Source organism: Neolamprologus brichardi, chromosome 15 (assembly GCF_056152115.1).
Source record: "Neolamprologus brichardi isolate AB-2024 chromosome 15, ASM5615211v1, whole genome shotgun sequence".
Classification (NCBI taxonomy): Eukaryota; Metazoa; Chordata; class Actinopteri; order Cichliformes; family Cichlidae; genus Neolamprologus; species Neolamprologus brichardi.
Genome location: NC_142118.1, coordinates 19,845,342 through 19,864,337, shown reverse-complemented (window position 1 = coordinate 19,864,337; position 18,996 = coordinate 19,845,342). Strand labels below are relative to the sequence as shown.

The 18,996-nt window shown below is 38.3% G+C and overlaps 1 protein-coding gene across 1 annotated transcript; it reads left to right on the top strand.

Moving 5' to 3' along the window:
* Positions 1–8,762: 8,762 nt before the first annotated feature.
* unc93a (unc-93 homolog A) lies at positions 8,763–17,600 on the top strand. The gene is made up of 8 exons (XM_087852580.1): positions 8,763–9,029; positions 12,043–12,224; positions 12,412–12,641; positions 14,667–14,792; positions 14,946–15,157; positions 15,910–16,045; positions 16,166–16,297; positions 17,085–17,600. Exons 1-8 carry the CDS (start codon positions 8,940–8,942, stop codon positions 17,369–17,371), a joined length of 1,395 nt encoding a protein of 464 aa, XP_087708706.1. The 5' UTR covers positions 8,763–8,939; the 3' UTR covers positions 17,372–17,600.
* The last annotated feature ends 1,396 nt before the right edge of the window (positions 17,601–18,996 follow it).

The following is an 18,996-nucleotide window of genomic DNA, read 5'->3' as shown; positions in this document are numbered from 1 at the left end:
TGTCTCTATATAAAAGCAAATTTGAATAATTTCCTTTCTGATTGTCAGCGGCATGAAAAGAATCCAGTTTCTGTCAGCCAGTCACAGCTGAAGCAGTTAAAACTCTCTGTACCAGTGATTATTTCCCTCTGATACATAATCCATAACTTCTTATGATAGAGCAAAAAATTTATAGTGTTCTTCTTTTATACACAACATAAAGGGTTGTGTCAGATATCACAATCAATAATGTTCTACAGAGCCCGTGTTCATCAGCAGTCAGCTCTCTGTTGCATGACTTTAGTCATTTAAAAAGAATGCCAAAGACAAACATGGTGCTATGTAAAATGTGTCTTTAAACTGTGTTTGCCCTTTTCTTTTTCCACATTGTATCAGTGCATGCACGCTTTTCCCTCTTAATTCTTCTCTCATTAGAGATACTCAACAAAAGGAGTTAGCGTTTCATTCTGTTTTGCTCAGTTAAAGGTTATCGGTGCGTTTTTGGATTTCAATCAGTTGCTGTTTCTCTTACAGAAACACCCATCGCCTGAGGTGATTCTACTAACATATTTTGATTGATATTAAAGGGGAATTCAGATGTACCCTTAATGAGAAACAGGCTCAGCCTGTGATAACTGAGAATAGTTAGTTTTGGCATTAGTTCTGAGGACTTTTCAGGGCGTTGTTGAGCATGAGGGCATTTATCAGGGGAGAGAATCGAATGCTGAGGTCGTGTCACATGGTGTGGATAACAAAGTTGGCTAGGAAAGGATTCCCATGTTCCTACCAGATGAGTCAAGACAACATACACAGACAGTTTACATCGACATCCCTTAAATCTGGCTTCGATAACCTCAAATGAGGTGAAGCTTTTATGTTTGCTTTTCCAGTGTTTTAGGCACCAAGTCAGAGATGTTGGATTTCCAGTTGAAGCTAAAACTCTGGATGATAATGTTGACACTATTTACAGGTTGTAATGTCCATTAACAGCCAGGAGCTTAGCTCAGCAAAGAGGAAAACACAATTTCCCTTTTAAATTTATATAAATAGCCAAGACTTCCTCATTCTGGTTTAAATATGTAAATAAAGATCAGTGATAGAAACATTTATGTAAGTATATGAAACATTTGTACATGCAGATTTGTGTGTATCTGCTGTAAATGAGGCCTATTAATTTTTCCTGGGAAAACAAAAGTTGGGGATTTATGAGATTCAAAAGTGATTTTTTTTAAATATTTGAACTAACTGGCAATAATCATACAGTGCAATACTACCACGGTGTTAAGTGCAAAAATAAAAATATTTTGAAAGTAATTACATAATTAAAGCGTTAGGCTTCAAATAGACATATTTCTTGGCTTTGCCCTGACTTGTTTGCGGATGATCCTGCAGACTGGTTAGTCTCTTTTGTCGTATGTGCCTGCAGCAAAGAGGAGTTCCTTCTGCAGTTTGAGAAAACAGACAAAAAGAGAAAAAGAAAAAGGAAAAAGAGGAAATTAAGAGTAAAAAGTAACGGGGTCTGATCAGTGAAGAGCTACTGTCACGGGAGCCTGGAGGCTAGAGCAAGAACTTGGACCCAAAAACAGATGCAAGCACGGGAGCAAGTGGTAAGGTTTCAATGAGTTTATTTTACAGGAACATTGGGAAAAAGTGGCAACACAAAGGAGGACTTCTTTGCTAACAGGTCTAAATGTGGGCAGAGCGTGATTAGAAGGGATTGGAGAGGAAACGAGACTGAAGATGTGAAGTGTAAACAGCACTGGGAAGGCGGATGGTCAGGTGAGCTCCTCAGTGGAGAGTGAGAGAAATTATTCCAACCTTGTTTCCCAGTGATCCACAAAAGAAGGTGGTAGGAAGGAAGGCAGGTGGAGATAGCGAATGATGCAAACTAGAGTGGTGAAGCGTACGGCAACAAAGTGGAGAACTGCGTCCAGAAAATCCTGAGCAGTAGTTGAGTGACGGAGAAAACGTGGCAGCTAGAAGCAAAGAAAAGATCAGGTGAGTACGAGTCGTTCACAAAGACCATGAACCGCATCGGCCTGTTACCAACATGAGGTTAGTCGACGATCTTGCAAAAGAGAGATGAGGATGCTGATCTTAAATACAAGTCAGCTGAGCAGGTGGCATAAATGGGCGGATACCAGGGAACTCAGGGAGGACACAGGAAAAACACTGGCGCTCACCTGGACCATGACAGCTGCAGGGGCTAGTGGTAAAACTTTGATTAGAAAATACAAATAAAGTAATTCTTTAGAAGCGGATCAGTGGTTTTTAATTGTGTGTTCCTAAAACACACACAGAATATCTTTAAATATCACCAATCGCAAAGTTTCAGAGGCAAATGCAGACACATGGATGAAGGCAAACTAACCCAAAAGTAAGGCCTTGTTCTGGCTGGTGAGTAAGTAAAAGTAACATTTATTTATATAGCACTATTCAGGACAAAAATAGGAAAAGGGAAATAAAAACAGGGGAACTGCAAAGAAACTCGACAAGCAGGGAGATGCAGTCAGAGAAGTGAGATTAGGACACAAAGAAGCAAGAGAAATGATCACATAAGAAGAACTGAAACTAATTCAAACAAAACAACAAATAAATGCATGAAATGCAAAGATGCAGAGCAACACAAATAACCCAGGCAGTAAAAGTGAGTAAAAATGCGACTGAAGGATGAGGAAGGGGTGAGCAGGTGGGTGTGAGAGTCTGGATATGGAGACAACAACAGAGAGACAAACAAAGAACCAAATACACTTTGATATGTTTGAATGTCACAAAGATAAGCACAAAATAAATTCCTTAGCACTTGGCCTCAGTAAGCAGGTAAGACATTTTAGTTTTTAGGGCTAAAAATTTGCTTATTTATCACCTGAAATGCAGAACAGATACTAAACGGACCATGCTTTTGTATCCAGCAGCTGGACCTCCAGGCTACAAACCAGGACACTCCCTCTGATTTTTAGCTATACCTTTAAACCTTTGGTGAAGTTGTTGAGACTTAAAACTTACCCTGTTAGTTAAGATTATGCTTGGATTATAAAATTGGGATCACTTAAAATATTTTATTTATTTTTTAAGTGACTTAATTTTATTCATTCGTTTTCTTTCATTGGCTAAAATAGCTGTATTCACTCTTATTGTTTTATCTCCAATTTGACTCATTTAACATATTCTGTTAAATATCCTATTGTTATTATTTTCCTGGGTCCCTTTAAAAACACACACACACACACACACACACTCATTTGATCCATTTTAATTCAAACGTTTCATATCTAAAATATTTCCTCTAACCTGCATCAAAGGATATGCAAAATTAAGCTTTTTTGATGTATCATGCGTATAACAAAGACTTAGGTTGACGTGATGAATATTTATCTTAAAACTGTAGTGAAGTACAGGTTATAAATAACCAATTAGACTCCTGGCTCATAGGTTGCCATGTATCTAGAGACACCAAGTGCTTTAAAAGACTCAGTAAAACTGTATTTTTTGCATTACGCTCTATTAAAGCATGGTTTCATCATCTAAGTTGGGTCAGATATGCCAGCAGGGGTGCATATGAGCAGATAACATTGTTAATGTATTGCATATTGGAAAAGGCTTCACTGGCTTCACTTTAGCATTTGCAGAGAGATTGTTTTTGTCTTTGTTTTTATCTTCGTGGCTGAGAGTCTGCTCTGATCTTCTTAAATCTTTCCCATTGCAACCACGATTATAATAAAGAAAACTAAACCTGACATTAACACAAGCGGACCACGTAAGTTTCAGTAAATTAAAACTAAACTGATGTGAAAACGACAAAACTCGAACCTGCTCTGTTCGCATCTGTGTGTGTTTGTCGCCATCTAGTGGTTGAATTTACCACCAACAATTTCACTCATTTACGTCGCCTAGAAAACTATTCTGGACAAGAAACAAATGACGGGTTTTATTTAGCTAGATTTTAATCAACACCCAAACTGGATGGATAATTTAGAGTTTCTGAGTGGTACATGCTCCAGGAAAGAAGCTGCTCTGCTCCTCAACTCTGGAATTCCCTACGCCCTGATTTAAGAAATATCACTTCCTTCTCTCTCTTTAAGTCCCAGCTCAAAACTCACTTGTTCAAAATAGCTTATCCCACATAACCTCTCCACTCTGCTATTTTTAATGTGTTTTATGTCTCATGCTTTTATGATTGTGTAAACAGCTTGCTTTTATGTTGTTTTTATTATTCTGTTGTGTACAGTGTCCTTGAGTGTTCTGAAAGGCGCTTTCAAATAAAATGTATTATTATTATTAGTAGTAGTAGTAGTATTAGTATTATTATTAAGACCTGGAGAGAAACCCAGGAATATGGGACATGCAAACGTCCTCCTGTGAAGTCAGATCCACTGCTCTGCTTATTTTACAACCCTGCTGCTGAAAAGCTGGAAAGCCAGCTCAAAACACACTCACATAGAGTCCTGAAGATGCGGGATTTAAAGAACTGCTGCACTCGATGAGCAGCTTTGATTACGTCTTTGAGATTAAGCTGAAGCTCAGCTCTAGTTTATCAAACAGACAGTCCAGCGGTGGTGACTAATCATCACCAGCTCCCTCAAGTTATCCAGAGATGAAAGATTTCTTAAACAAGTAAAACTGTTAAATAGGTATAGGTATAATATAGTCAAGCTGACATACTGTATTGTTTTGACCTTATGTGAATGGGTCATTCTTAATGGAAGTTGTTTATAAATGTGTGTCGGCAGTTTATGCTCCTGCTCCAGAGCTCTTTAGTCGACCTTCATGGCAGGTTGTTCAACTTTTGACCTGCCGAGTTTCATTTCTTCAAAATGAAGGAAAATTCACTTTTATCTTTGCCAAAAACAGCTTTAATGTTTGGTTTTACATATTTCATTTTAAGCGACAATATGCAGATAAATTTGCTTCCTCTGAAGCTCGACAGTTGTGTCCTTAAAGGTCTGGATAAAAAGTGACTTCTGTCTGATTTCTGTGTGCAGTTAGAGGTCCTGAGGTTTGAGAGTCACGGCCTCGCAGCCGTGCACCAGTAACAGTCTCATCGGTCACAGCGCTCCACATATGAATAAAAACAGATCAGGTCAGCACTTTTCTGCCTCTGCAGGCCAGATTTAGATCAAACAGCACAAGCTTTGTCCGAATTTTCAGTCTACATGATCTCATACCCAACCACTGCTAAAAACTGTCACATGTATATTTTTAAGTGTGCAGTTTGTACCCCTGCTGAATGTGCATTTGATTTGATTATATGCATGCTAATGAACACTGAGTGTGGGAATGTATGCATCTACATTAACACAACTAGACTCAGTGCATCCCTAGTGTGTCCTGGACAGTTTGTTACAGAGTTGGTTTGTTTGTTTGTTTATCTGTAAGTTTTTCACTTTAAAATATAACTTAGAAAAGCAACAGTTCCAACAACAGGGATTAAATACTTTTATTTAATTGTGAGCATTCCTGCAGGCCCAACAGAAAACAGCATAGGAAGTTCTCGTAGATCTCGTAGATCCACCTTTTCTGACTTTATCAGTTGCTCGCATCGTTGGAGGGTTTGTGACGGACTCCTCTTTACAAAGTTGCCTCAGTACGTTGACAGTTTGGGGCATTTGTTTGTGCAAAGCTCTTTTAAGGTCTCGCAACAGCATTTAAATCAGGTTGAGGTCTGGACTTTGACTGAGCCATTGCAACACCTTGATTATTTTATTTTATTATTTTATTTTTCATTCTATTGTAGATTTATTACGGTGCTCGGGATCATTGTCCTGTTGCACGACTCAGGTGTCGTGCTGATGGCCTCTCATGTGAGTCTAGAATACAAACCCGGTTTGTGTCTGCAAAACAAGCTCAAATCATCACCGCTCCACCACTGTGCTTAACAGCCAGTCATGAAGTGTTTGTGCTGATATGATGTGTTTTGTACATTATGGTCAAACATCTCCTCTTTGGACTGATAAAGGGAATTGTTCCAGAGGCCCGTGGTTTGTTCAGCAATCCTGGCAGCTCCTTTCAGCATGTTCAGTATTATGACACAAATGTTGTGGATGCATTTGATGCATTTGAGCATCAGGACCTAACTGCTATTTATGCTTCTACTGTGTTTGAAAGCAGGAAGGCTGTACTTTACATGCATAAAAAACCTGGGCTTTAACACTAAATGAAAACAATGACTTGATGACTTAAATAACTTAAAAAAAAAAAGTTTTTTTAAGGAACATTCGGGATCTTTTCATCTTTCATCACTACCTCAGCTTAATAGCGGCATGCATTCAGACATGACTTCTCTCTATCTTTCTCGAGTCGCTCATTTTACATGATGAACATCAATCAGATAGTACAGGGAAGAAAGTCTACTTATGATGTAAATCCAAACAAAAACATGCAGTCACAGCAAACTGTGTCTAAAGAACAGGGTGGATCATCTATAAGACGCCCATAAACACAGATTTGATCTCTGATAAAACTGCAGCATAACAACGTAATTGCACCAGCCCTGCATATTTTATTATTTAGTGGAGAATCTGCACGTAGTAAAAGTCAGTTTACTGGGAAGGACTTGATTGTTTTCAAGCCCTAACCTAATCAGTGCGTCAAGATCAAGATCAACACTGATCTCACACTCAGTCATTTCCACTTGAAAACATTAAAGTCAAGATATTATTATATTATTATATCACCATAATCGACACATGCGATAACGGCTATCACTTCATGATAATTTCAGATTATGACACTCTACGAGAGCAAATTATCCGACGTTAGGCCGCAGTTTAACGAGCTCCTCCTTTGTTTTGGATAAAGTCTGATGTGCAGTTTTCATTTGTATTGTCACAGCAATCAGAAACAGTCGATTTGTTTAAGCACTCACGCCAAACAATTCGGTTTCTTTTACAAAGCTATAAAATAGTTTTATATAATTCAAAAATGAAAAACAACTGTTTAAAGTGTCCACAGATTTCAAGTACTTTGTCACCCGCCATAAAGTTCACACTCTGAACCTTCACGCTGACGAGGAGGAACGTGGAGAGTCACACTCACAGTCATTCACTTTCAGCAGGTCATTGAACTCTCATAGTTTGCCATGAGAAAGAGACATGAGACTTTTTCTCTCAGTGCAAAAGTTTATCAACGAACACACAAACAAACAGACCCATCACAGACTTTCACACATCATTTGTACAATTTGTATGGCTGCCATGTTTTTTAATACATGTGTGTCGGTGTGTGGTTGCCATGGTGAGTACACCTGTGACATGAAGTGGACAATCTTACAGCTTCATGCTCTCCTACACAAAAAGACGTGCATAAGGGGAAAATTTGAATGACTTATTGTGACAGTTTCACAAACTCTTGTGCGTCTTTTGAACCCCCCACCCTCCCCAACTAAACCAAAGTCAAGTCAATGACTTGACACAGATAATACTACAATCTGAAACACAGTGTGGAAAAGAGTTTCAAAACAAACATCATTTTTTATTCAGCATGCTCCAAAACGAGTGACTGAGCCCATAAACTCAGCATTAAAGTGTTTACAAAGACAGAAAGCCGTGTTCTCGCAGACTTCTATAGGATCACAAGTCTTTTTGTAGACACGGCTGGAGAACAGGTCTATTTTGATCTAAACTGGGACCTTTTTAACCAAGCCAAGCTTTTTCCCAAACATTTTATAATAATGTTTTTGTGTGTGTGTGTATTGTATTGTGTATTGAGGACCTTAAAATATTAGAAACAAAACCAAACACACACTGCAGGCAGTCCTTCAGGCAAATCAAAAGGGTTGAAAAACCTGTTTAACTAAGGACAAAGCCAGACAAGTCCCTCTGCAGAAGACAGGCAAGAAAGCATGTTTCTCAATATCCAGGCCATGACAGCCCGATATCCAATAGGCAGTGAAAAAGCTTCAGGTCTGTGCAGCGCTGTGTGTGACCTACATCTGTCCTCATTAGGCCAACACCACCCAACACTTTATGTGTAGAGATATGAAGTTTCAAACAGCTGTTTCTTAGAGTTGCCTCATATGATTAGTCTCAAACTGTTCCACCTGTAATCTGCCATCCCTTCTGATAGCTTTAAATAAACACCAGATAATACAGACAGAAGTTTCATTTGTCAAATCAGCCCCGACGCAGTGAAGCAGCTTTTTGACCATCACAAGTCACAAAAAACTTCACCAAAAGCTACACAAATTAAATGATCTGCGTGCACTCACTGGCTGGTTTGGAATTTATTTCTCTTTGGGTACAGCTGAGATAACAGAGGGGACTGCGGTGTCCCTGTGTTTTCTGTTTAAAACAACAACAACAACAAGCTGTCGTGCTGTGAAAAGCAAAAGATGTCTTGTACGTTCATAAAAGTAAAGAATGAGAGGTAACACTGTAAACCTTTGCTCTGTGGTCAGTGCTCCTGTATGTATGGACGGTGTAAGTACACACAATGAGTCTGGATTCAAAATCTTAAAAGGAACTAAAAAGAAGGAGGAAGAGGGGTTGAGTGAGAAGAAGGAAGCTCAAAGTAGTAATGATCAACAATTACAGGCAAAACATGTGCAATGACTCAGAGAAAGTGCAGGATTTAAAGAAGGGCAGTCTGATATATGAGCTTGATATGTGAGCAAATTGCACCATATTTTGAGGCCAACGTGATAAGAAATGCAATATATAGTTGTCTGCAAAAACATGCGTAATGCGAGGGTGTATGGGCGTATGTGTGTGACAGAAAGAGGGCTGGACTTTGTTCTCAGTTATTTCCAGTGTAAACGTTTATCAGAAATGCCTTCAGCAGTGAGCTACCTCTGACTTCACTCTGTGCAGCAGCTGCTGCATGAAGCCACGAATCTAAAAAACAAAACAAAAAAACTAAATACAAAAACCTAACACAACTTATTTTTCTTTGTTTTTTGTTTTTAAAGGTTAATGCTCTGAGAAGGTTTTTGTTTTGTTAAATATACTTTTAAAGAAGCAGCCATGATCAGCCGCAACTTCAAGAATGTGCTGGTGGTCTCAATTGGGTTTCTGTCCCTGTTCACGGCTTATGGAGGTCTACAGAGTTTGCAGGTAGGTGGAAGATTTACAATTTACTGCTTTAAGGAGGGAAAAACAGTTGAAAGGACCAAGGAATAATTTACTTTACAAGTTTTCCATATGTCAATAATTACCGGTCATGTTTGTCAGTCAGCACCGGATTTCATTCAATCATTATTGGAGCTTCGAAGAATCTATTCATACTAACTGAATATGAGATGTTAAATACCATTGCATACCTATAGTCAACAAATGATGCCAGTAATCCATTCTGGATTAATTTTTTATTTTCTTGACTATTATATCATAACTGAACAAAACAATGTTACTAACAAATATAAATATTGGTATAATATTAATGGTGCACATAGTATGCTAATAATTGTAGTTTTTTTTCCTTTTCCTGATAAAACTTCACACTCTTCACATGTATGATTAATTTGGAAAAATCTTTTCATTTCTGTATTTCCATATGCACGCATAACTCATAATATATTGATACTAGAGATGGACCGATCCGATATTACGTATCGGTATCGGTCCGATACTGACCTAAATTACTGGATCGGATATCGGAGAGAAATAAAAAATGTAATCCGATCCATTAAATATAAAAAAAACACCTCACAAAACTTGCGACACGGCGTAACTCGGCTCATAACCGTAGCACAGCGGAGCAGTGTGGTCACGTGATAGAGCGGCTGTGTGTATTTGTAGCCTGCTAGCAAACATTTCATCTCCGAGGAAGTTATCTCAGAGAGAAGTAAAGCAAGTGTGTAAGTTCATCTCTGAATGTTTGTAAAGCATTCCCGCGTTAAGCTTAACAACCGATATATGGAGCGACTGCCTCTCTCTCTCTCTCTCCTGCTGCTACTTCAATCCTGAAACTGCTTAATGATCAGCTGATCGGCTTTTCTGTCGCGAGTCCGTCTCTCTTCTTTGTTTTTGGCCCACTTTGCACCAGAAAGAGGAAACCAGCGGCTGAACAACAGCAGCACGTTTAACCTTGATAAGCTGTTGTTAGAATTTATTTAATATTACTTTCTACACCAGGATCTTTTTCTACGTAGCTGACGGCTGGTAACTGTGCAGGGGCGGATCTAACAAAGTTTAGCCAGGGGGGCCGATAGGGCATTAACAGGGAAAAGGGGGCACAAAGACATACTTTTCTTTCTTATTCTCATTTAAAATGTCTAGTTTTAATAAATAATTATCTGAATCTTACACCCAAAGTTTTAATCTGATGTAAAATGTATAGAAGTCCATTACTGTATATAGTAACTATTAAGTCTAATATACCCTAGTAAGCTATAGTACTTTTTCCTTTGGGAAGGTACCATCTGTGAATTCTGCAATTCTGTTGAAGAAAGATGTTGAATCTATTTAATTATTCTTGAAAAATAATTGATTTCTGTGCATTTTTTTCACCCTGCATCAAATTAAAGTTGATTACATTGATTAAGCATCATGAGGAAGAGGGTGGTTCCCTATTTTCTTTTGCTGGGAGTTTGCAACCCTATTAGTTAGGTTGCTTAATATTTCTGTTAAGTACTCTTTAAAATACCAGAATAGGGAGGATGGAGCAGGTTTAACTTTATTAGATTGATCAGTATTGCTGATCTATGAAATATTTTGGGTGCAGTGTGTTTTTTTTACATACAGGTATAACAGAATAGCTTTAGTGTTGTTGTTGTTGTTTAACTTGAGTATGAACTTATACAAAAAGCAGCAAGATATTTAAAAAACAGTTTTATTGATTAAAAAACACACTATATCGGATTCATATCGGTATCGGCAGATATCCAAATTTATGATATCGGTATCGGTATCGGACATTAAAAAGTGGTATCGTGCCATCTCTAATTGATACTATTACTATCACTACTACTACTACTAATATTATAATAATAACAATCCATTCATCCATCCTCTACCAGCTGCCATAGGGCGAGAGGCAAGGTACACTCTGGACAGGCCGCCAGTCTGTTGAGCTCGAAAATAAAAATAAAAATAAAGAAAATATGGTAATCATAACTAATTGTGCAAAACCTTTAAATAAATAAACAAAGACATTACTTTTGTTAATGTACTGAATAATTTTATTGTAATACCAGAACTGCAATTACTGTATTACAACATTTGTTTGAAATTAAGGGGTTCTTAGTAACTGAACTGAACTGAACTGAATAAAAATGAACATATATGTTATAACACATTTTAAATACCTGAATTTGTTATAAACTATAAAAACTTTCACATCCGTACATATTATATCTACAAAAATTCCATATTGCTGTTGTATGTTGAGAGCTGGACAGTTTTAAAGTAAAGTGTAAATTAAACAGTTTTCTGTTTACTTTAGACATAATTATCTGTGCACACACTAGAAGTACTCTAGATAAAATAAAAAACTTGACAGTTATAAGCACGTGGCATAAATCATATATATGTATATATATATATATATATATATATATATATATATATATATACATACACATATATATACATATATATATATATACATATATATATATATATATATATATATATACATATATATAATACAAATAGAATCATGAATGAAATCTAATTAACTTTCAAATCACAATCAGTCTTTACATATTACACTAATATTGCCACCTTTAATGATCAACTTGCTTTAAACACTGGTGCTGATATTGTGTAATTATTATGTAAATATCAGTATGTAGGTCAGTGTAACAGTAATATTAATTCAAAGTGTTTCCCAAAGCTTATAAGACATAGATTGGGCTACATAGCAAAGCTGAAACATCCCTATTTATAAACAGTGCTGCATTATGTGCAATCCTTACATCACTCAAAAGTCCAAGCACGAATTTTAAACACTTATTCTGTGTGTAAATCCGCCGGCTCACTATATTTAAAAATATTTTGAGCATATAAAAAAATACTCAAGTTTGTCTACTTTTAGAAAAAACTGTTTTGTTTTGATTATAGTGCAGTCGACTTCATAACATTGAACCTCTGATCAACACTTATAGTGTTTCTGCTCTCTGTGCAGAGCAGTCTGAATGCAGCGGAGGGGATGGGCGTGGCCTCTCTGAGCGTCATCTACGCCTCCATCATCATCTCCTCCATGTTTCTCCCTCCCATCATGATCAAAAACCTGGGCTGTAAATGGACCATTGTGGTTAGCATGGCCTGCTACGTGTCCTACTCGTTGGGAAACCTCTACCCAGGATGGTAATCAACCAGACAATCAATTAAAAACAATAAATGAATGAGGCTAATTGGGGTTCTAATTTTTTAATGTCTGTTATTAAAGATTATTTTTGTAATACCCAACTGCAACACGTCTTGTCCAATAACCTCATTGGCTAATAAAAAGTCTTGAAGCTGAGACCAAGTGTTGCTTTGCTCTCTCACACAGGTACACTCTCATCCCCACCTCAGTGATCCTGGGGTTGGGTGGCTCTCCTCTGTGGTCGGCTAAATGCACCTACCTGACCATATGTGGGAACGTGCAGGCCGCCAAAGACAACAAAAAAGGCTCTGACATGATCAACTACTATTTCGGCATCTTCTTTTTCATCTTTCAGTCTTCCGCTGTTTGGGGAAACCTGATGTCTTCGCTCATCTTTGGACAGGACACAGCTATTGGTAGGCAGCAGAAAAGTGGTCACATTTTGATTAAATTGAACCAGGACTGGTTTAATTGCCTCATTAATTGTGCATTGAAAGTTGTACAATGTTAACTTTTTGGGGTTGCAGTGTGCAGTTTTATTTGTTTATACCAGTAAGTTTAATTCCTCAGTGGTAAGCTTGAAAACAGCGTGCAACATTTTGCCACATTTATTTCCTTATTTATCATTGAAATGTTGTACGTGTGCAGTGGGGTTTCAAGTATTTGAAAGTATTATTTATGAAGTATTTTCTGTCATTCAATGGGCAAGCCTATCAGCATTGTTCCATATACAAACCCTGCAGTATTAAACCGCCATTACAAATAACAAATGACATGTTTAACGCACAGTTTCTATTAAAAAACAAAAACAGCTTTGCTGGAAATGAGTGAAGATTTTCACTGATGTGACATTTAGTAGTGTAAGGAGAAGAGGCAGCTTAGCAACAAATGTTAGCCTGGTGATTGGCTTGACTTACAATCATTAAAAATCACAATTTACAGTGATAAACAAACAAACAAACAAACAAACAAACAAAAAATGGGGTCACCACAGCAGGTAGTCCTGCATATCTAAGTTTCACACTAGCAAATCTTTTCTCCAGGTACTTGTGTATAAACTCAGTTTGTATCGAGGCTGCTGCGCCTGCAAGAAACAGTCAAAGCCCTCAAAACTTGCTTGACTTTTAGAGTTTAGATGTAAATACAGGTTTAAAAATAGTTTTACAAACTCAGATTTGACAAGTTTAGCTTAAGTAGGGTGACCATATTTTAATTTCCAAAAAAGGAGGACACTTGGCTCAGTCATGAAAAAGTTGCTTAAAGAAACATATTTAACATATTAAAACGATGCCTTCTCTGTGCGGTTAATGAATTGTGAAATACAATATGTATATCTTGTGTTGCTGCCAGCTTCAGCTCATCACTGAACAAGGTCTAAGTGATGTCTTACAATTATTTTATGGCTCAAGTTAAGGACAGTATGAGAAAAGGTGTGTTTAAAGTTCCCAGGTATGCAGTATGTTACTTTATGGCGTCAATACTCTCTGCTTATCAGTTTAAAAGGAGACTTTCTTGGAAGAATGACTCCACAGAGACATTTATTCCAGTTTTATTTCCGTCTTACTTTGGGACACTGTTACTACTGCAGTTATTACAGAGCTTTTTCTTTTCTTTCTTTTTCTTTTTAAACGTTTTTAAACTAAACAATCAGCAACAAAATCTTTATAGTTTTACAGTTTAAACGTGCTGATCGACTAAAATAAGTAAACTTGGCCGTTCTATCAACAATTTTCAACAGAAGTCTCATCTAAGTGTCCAGTACAATCCAACACACTTCCAGTACAAAAAATTGAGAGATTTTTTGTAACATTGGTATTTTAGGGACACTGGACTGAGGTAGATCAAATAAAAAAGTAAAGATTTTAGTGTCTGAGCCCTGCAAAAAAAATAAGGAAAAAGGTTAAAGAAAACAGGGATATACTGACTCTAAACAAAACATGAATCAAAGGGGGGCGTGAGGAACAAGAGGAGGACAAACTGAGTGCAAACAGACAATCTGACAGCTAACAAGGGGAGAGCCAAGGCTGCATATGCAGAATGAACCAATGAGCGTGGGTCAGACATTCACCTTTTTCTAGCGCCGTCTCCTTGACCTTGGTAAAAAACATCACAAGGTCAAGAAAAGGCATGACCGTGATGTTTCAAGGGCTACAGTGAGCGTGTAAAAGCTGGGCTATAAAATGTGCCTCTTACTTCACCCGCACGTGTTCTTAGCATGCGCGGCACATAAACAAGGAAAACGGTGATTTTACGTTCACGCTTCAGCTGTGGGTTTAAATTTAACAGCTGCCTTAAAAAGCTTTACATTGTAAGGTAACACTGAATCATCCTTGATGAACAGAAAGGGCGAATATTATTATTATTTTTAGCAAAGTGCAAACAAAACAAAAACTGTAGGTCGTGATATATTCGCTTAAACAAATTGTATATTTTTCTGACAGTTGACATCCCACAGGAGCAGCTGGAAAGCTGTGGAGCAGCCGACTGCGGTCTTAATGTGACTGCTTATGGGAACACCACAAGGCCTGAGCAGAAACTGGTGTGGACGCTCGTCGGAAGCTACATCGGTAAAGTTTCCAATCACCTGAATGAGGGTGTTAGCTAATCAGTAATCAGCCAAACTTTAAAGCAAAGAAATTATATAACCATGCAACCGCTCGTGAAGGTGCGACTAACATATTGCAGCTGTCTTCTAAATCACTGTTCTTTGTGTGTGGCAGGCGTGGGTGTGCTGGCCATCCTGATCGTGGCGGTGTTTCTGGACAACATCGACCGCGAGCAGGCCAGCGAGTTTCGTGGTAGCCAGCAGCCGTTTTGCCACACGTTCTTGGCAACATTCAGGCTCCTGAAGGACTGGAGGCTGGTGACGCTCATCCCACTCACCATGTACAGCGGCTTTGAACAGAGCTTCCTTTCAGGGGAGTACACCAAGGTAAGGAGAGCTCCAAAAGATGAAGGCTTTCAGGTGTTAGTGCAGTTTTCATTAAGTCATATAGTTAAATAAAAGGATTTGATATATTAGCCTAATTTTTTAGATCTTTTCATTATTAGCGCAGTACAGCTTGACTTGGGGATGGAAAACCAGAAGGGGTGTGTAGGGAGGTGTGGTCAGATACATTATCTCCAATTAACTGAAGTCAGCAACACTGACCTGGGTTGGGGTCTGACTTTGATTGTGCACCTTGATTCTTTTCTTTTTTAACCATTTAGTTGTAGATTTGCTTCTGTCCTTGGCATTATTGTTCCATTGCATGACACAATTTCAGCCTAGTTTAGCTGTCAGGTAGATGCCCTCACATTTGACTCTAGAATACTTCAGTATACATGACTGCGTTGTGCCCAAGTCCTGCATCTGCAAAACAAGCCAGAATCATTACCACTCCACCGCCGTGCTTCATATTTCGTATAAGGTGTTTGTGCTGATGTTTTGTATTTGGTTTTCACCAAACGTGATCACATTATGCCCAAACGTTTCCTCTTTGATTTCATCTCTCCAAAGAACATCGTTCCAGAAGCCTTGTAGTTTGTTCTGATGCTAATTTGCCCTGGGAAAGCCATTCATTCCTCTGAACTAACACTTTCTTTGAAAACAGCCCACTGCTTATCCAGGTGTTACCAATTTTGTCAACACCAATAATGATAAGACGAGGGGGCCTTATAAATGTCTGCTGTGTTTCTTCGCAGAACTATGTGACTTGTGCTTTGGGGATCCATTATGTTGGTTTTGTAATGATGTGTTTTGGAGCTTCCAATTCCCTTTGTTCAATTCTCTTTGGGAGAATCGCCCGGCACACTGGAAGAGCTCCACTCTTTGCCCTGGGTAAAACCTTTTTAACAAAATACAATAATTAAAGACCGTTCACTGCTGTTTTTGTTTTGTTGTTGATGTTTGTATTAATACATTTCTTTCCTCTTTTATTATTTTCCTTTCCACTTTCAGCTGCACTGACGAACTTGAGCTGCATCATTGCTCTTTTGTACTGGAGGCCTCATCGTGATCAGCTTGCTGTGTTTTTTGTGTTTCCTGCTCTGTGGGGTTTGTCAGATGCTATCTGGCAAACCCAAACTAATGGTAAGAAACCCAATCAGCCCACCTGGGGCAACTAGCAGGTACACCCACAAATGAGGATTTCAAAAACGGTCTGCCTTCATTATAATGCACGCATGTGCAATTGACTGAACTAGAAATGCTGTCTTGCCTTGTCTTCTGATTTTTTTTAGTTAAAAAAACTCAAACTTAAGCTTAAAATTAGCAAGAATCTAGCTGATCTCCCCTTCAAGATAACATGCTGTTGCTGGCTCTCCCCTGAGATGCTGCTTTGCAGTGTGCACTCTGAAACCGTGAACCTTAAACCAGTGTAAACTAAATTTTCTGTGGAGACAGAGATGGTAACAAAATCAGGAAAGTGTTTACAGGCTCAGTCAAAAGGTGGTTTTCCTCTAGACTTTCATAGGATTTAAAGTCCTTCTGCACACACAGGTTAGCCGCCTAGTGGCTATTTAAAACACTGTATGTTGTCTTTGCTCTTCAGACATAGAAACAAAATCCATTGTTATAAGTGCCATAAGGGTCATTACTCAAAAAAAGTAAAGTGTTAAATAAAACGTGTTATTTTTCTTAAATGTAACGCAGTAAATTACTTAATTACTCATTGGAGACAGTAATTTGTTACATTACCCCTGTTACTCTGTAACATGACCTGACGACACAGGAGTTTAAAACCAGTCCAAAAAGACATTTACAGCTGCAGAAATAACTACAGGTAGAAATAAAGGCTATAAGCCTTACTGGCAGTCACTGCCTTTATTACCTGCACTTAATTACCTTCTCTTGGCGCCCCTACCCCCTTGTCTCACAGCTCTTTACGGCATCCTCTTCCCGCGGGAAAAAGAGGCGGCGTTTGCAAACTACCGGATGTGGGAGTCGTTGGGTTTCGTCATCGCCTTCGCCTACAGCACGTTCTTATGCCTGGAGTATAAACTGTACATCGTGCTGGCCGTGCTGGTGGTCACCGCCATCACTTACCCGATAGTGGAGTACCATGAACACAAGCATCCAACAAAACCCATTGAAGAAGGAGCCTACCAAAATCACAAAGAAGTCATCAAAGCAAATGACGACATCATCTGCCAGACACACTTGTAGAGACACAAAGTTCAGCATGCCTCCTGTCAGGGGTCTATTGGTGATGCATAAAGTTAAAATTGAATGAATGCCATTGTAAACGCATGATGTGATTGTAGAGGTGCAGTAAGTAATAAGCCCACGTCTGTTGAACTTCACCAGACATTGACTTTGCTCTTTTCTTCCTTGTGGTAAAGCAACACAAACTGTAATGTCTTGCTTTTTTTTAAAAATAACTTCTTTTTTTTTTTTTTTTAAAATAAGGCCAGCTTTGTAGCTTCTGTTTGAAACTTTTTGTTTGGTTGGCACCGTACTGTTGTCATCATTCATGTGCTTCAGTCTTCAGTATCTATATCGGCTAAATGTTGAGCAATTTGTGCGTGCAATCTTATCCACTTTATTTTACTGACCTTTTCTATTGTCATTTACTGCTGTAAGAGGAGGCTGACCAATGATCGCACACAGAGCAGTATCATTTCCTGTTTTCGTAAGCTATTCTACTATATACCGTGATTAAGTGAAATCATACCTGTGAGATGTTTGAAAAATACCAGATTAAATTGTTATTTTAACAGTTGCCAGTGTTGTAAAGTTCCTATAACTTTGTAGACGTTAAGGAAGAAATAGGACAGAGATGTTGCCACACAAACAGCATTCAACACAACACTCACTGATTCATTAGAGTGAGCTGGAAGAAATGGTCAACGACCACTGTCAGCCCCTGAGGTCCTGGAGAGACTAAAGTCCAGCACAGAAGATCTGCAATCAGTCTGGCCTGTGATGGGTTGATCATATATGGACAGTTTGGGTATTTAGAGACAAGAGAGCTCACTAGAAACTAGCAACTTATCACACAGCTAACAAAAAAGAGCCAACCTTTCATGTTCCCACAGCCAGTTGAGAATCACCAGTTAACCTTATATGCATGTTTCTGGACTATGGCAGGAAGCCACAGTGTAGCAGGTTCTAACTACAGACTGAACATTGCTTTCTGATCTGCACCCTCTCCGTCCACTGAGCACAGTGGTGCTGGTATTCCAGTTCAAGGCAAAATTGAGCCTTGGTTATTCCTGAACAACCCAACCAATTTCCTTTTATCTGAGGGTTTTCTTTCACACCTTAGCAAGGTGATCACACATCTGAATAGATTTTGTACATTTTTTTCTAAACTGGTGATGCTGGATTCTGCAGTCAATTAGAAATGGTTCCAAGAAACATTCCTAACTGGTGTAAATCTACATTTCTAATTCTTAGATCCTCACAGAGTTCCTTGGATTTTGAAAACAGTCGTTGGACTGAACATATACTTTTTATGCTGGTAAAGAGAAACTACCAGTCATAGTCAAATATTATCACTAACGAGAATAGACCTTGACCAAACTAAAAAACACATTGTAGAACCCCCTGCACCACTTATTAAAATGTGTATACATTAGACCCTGTGGGTTTATTTTGGATTTTCTCCAAACTTGTGTGAACAATTCTTGTATTTTTAGGCCATTAAAGATATATGCTGTACTATAATTTCACCCAGGAAAAAGAACAGATGAAATAAATAAATAAATTACCACGACATTCACGTCCACGATGTGTCTATGTAAACTTGAAGACGACTTGTAACGAGTAACATGATACCATTGTTACCA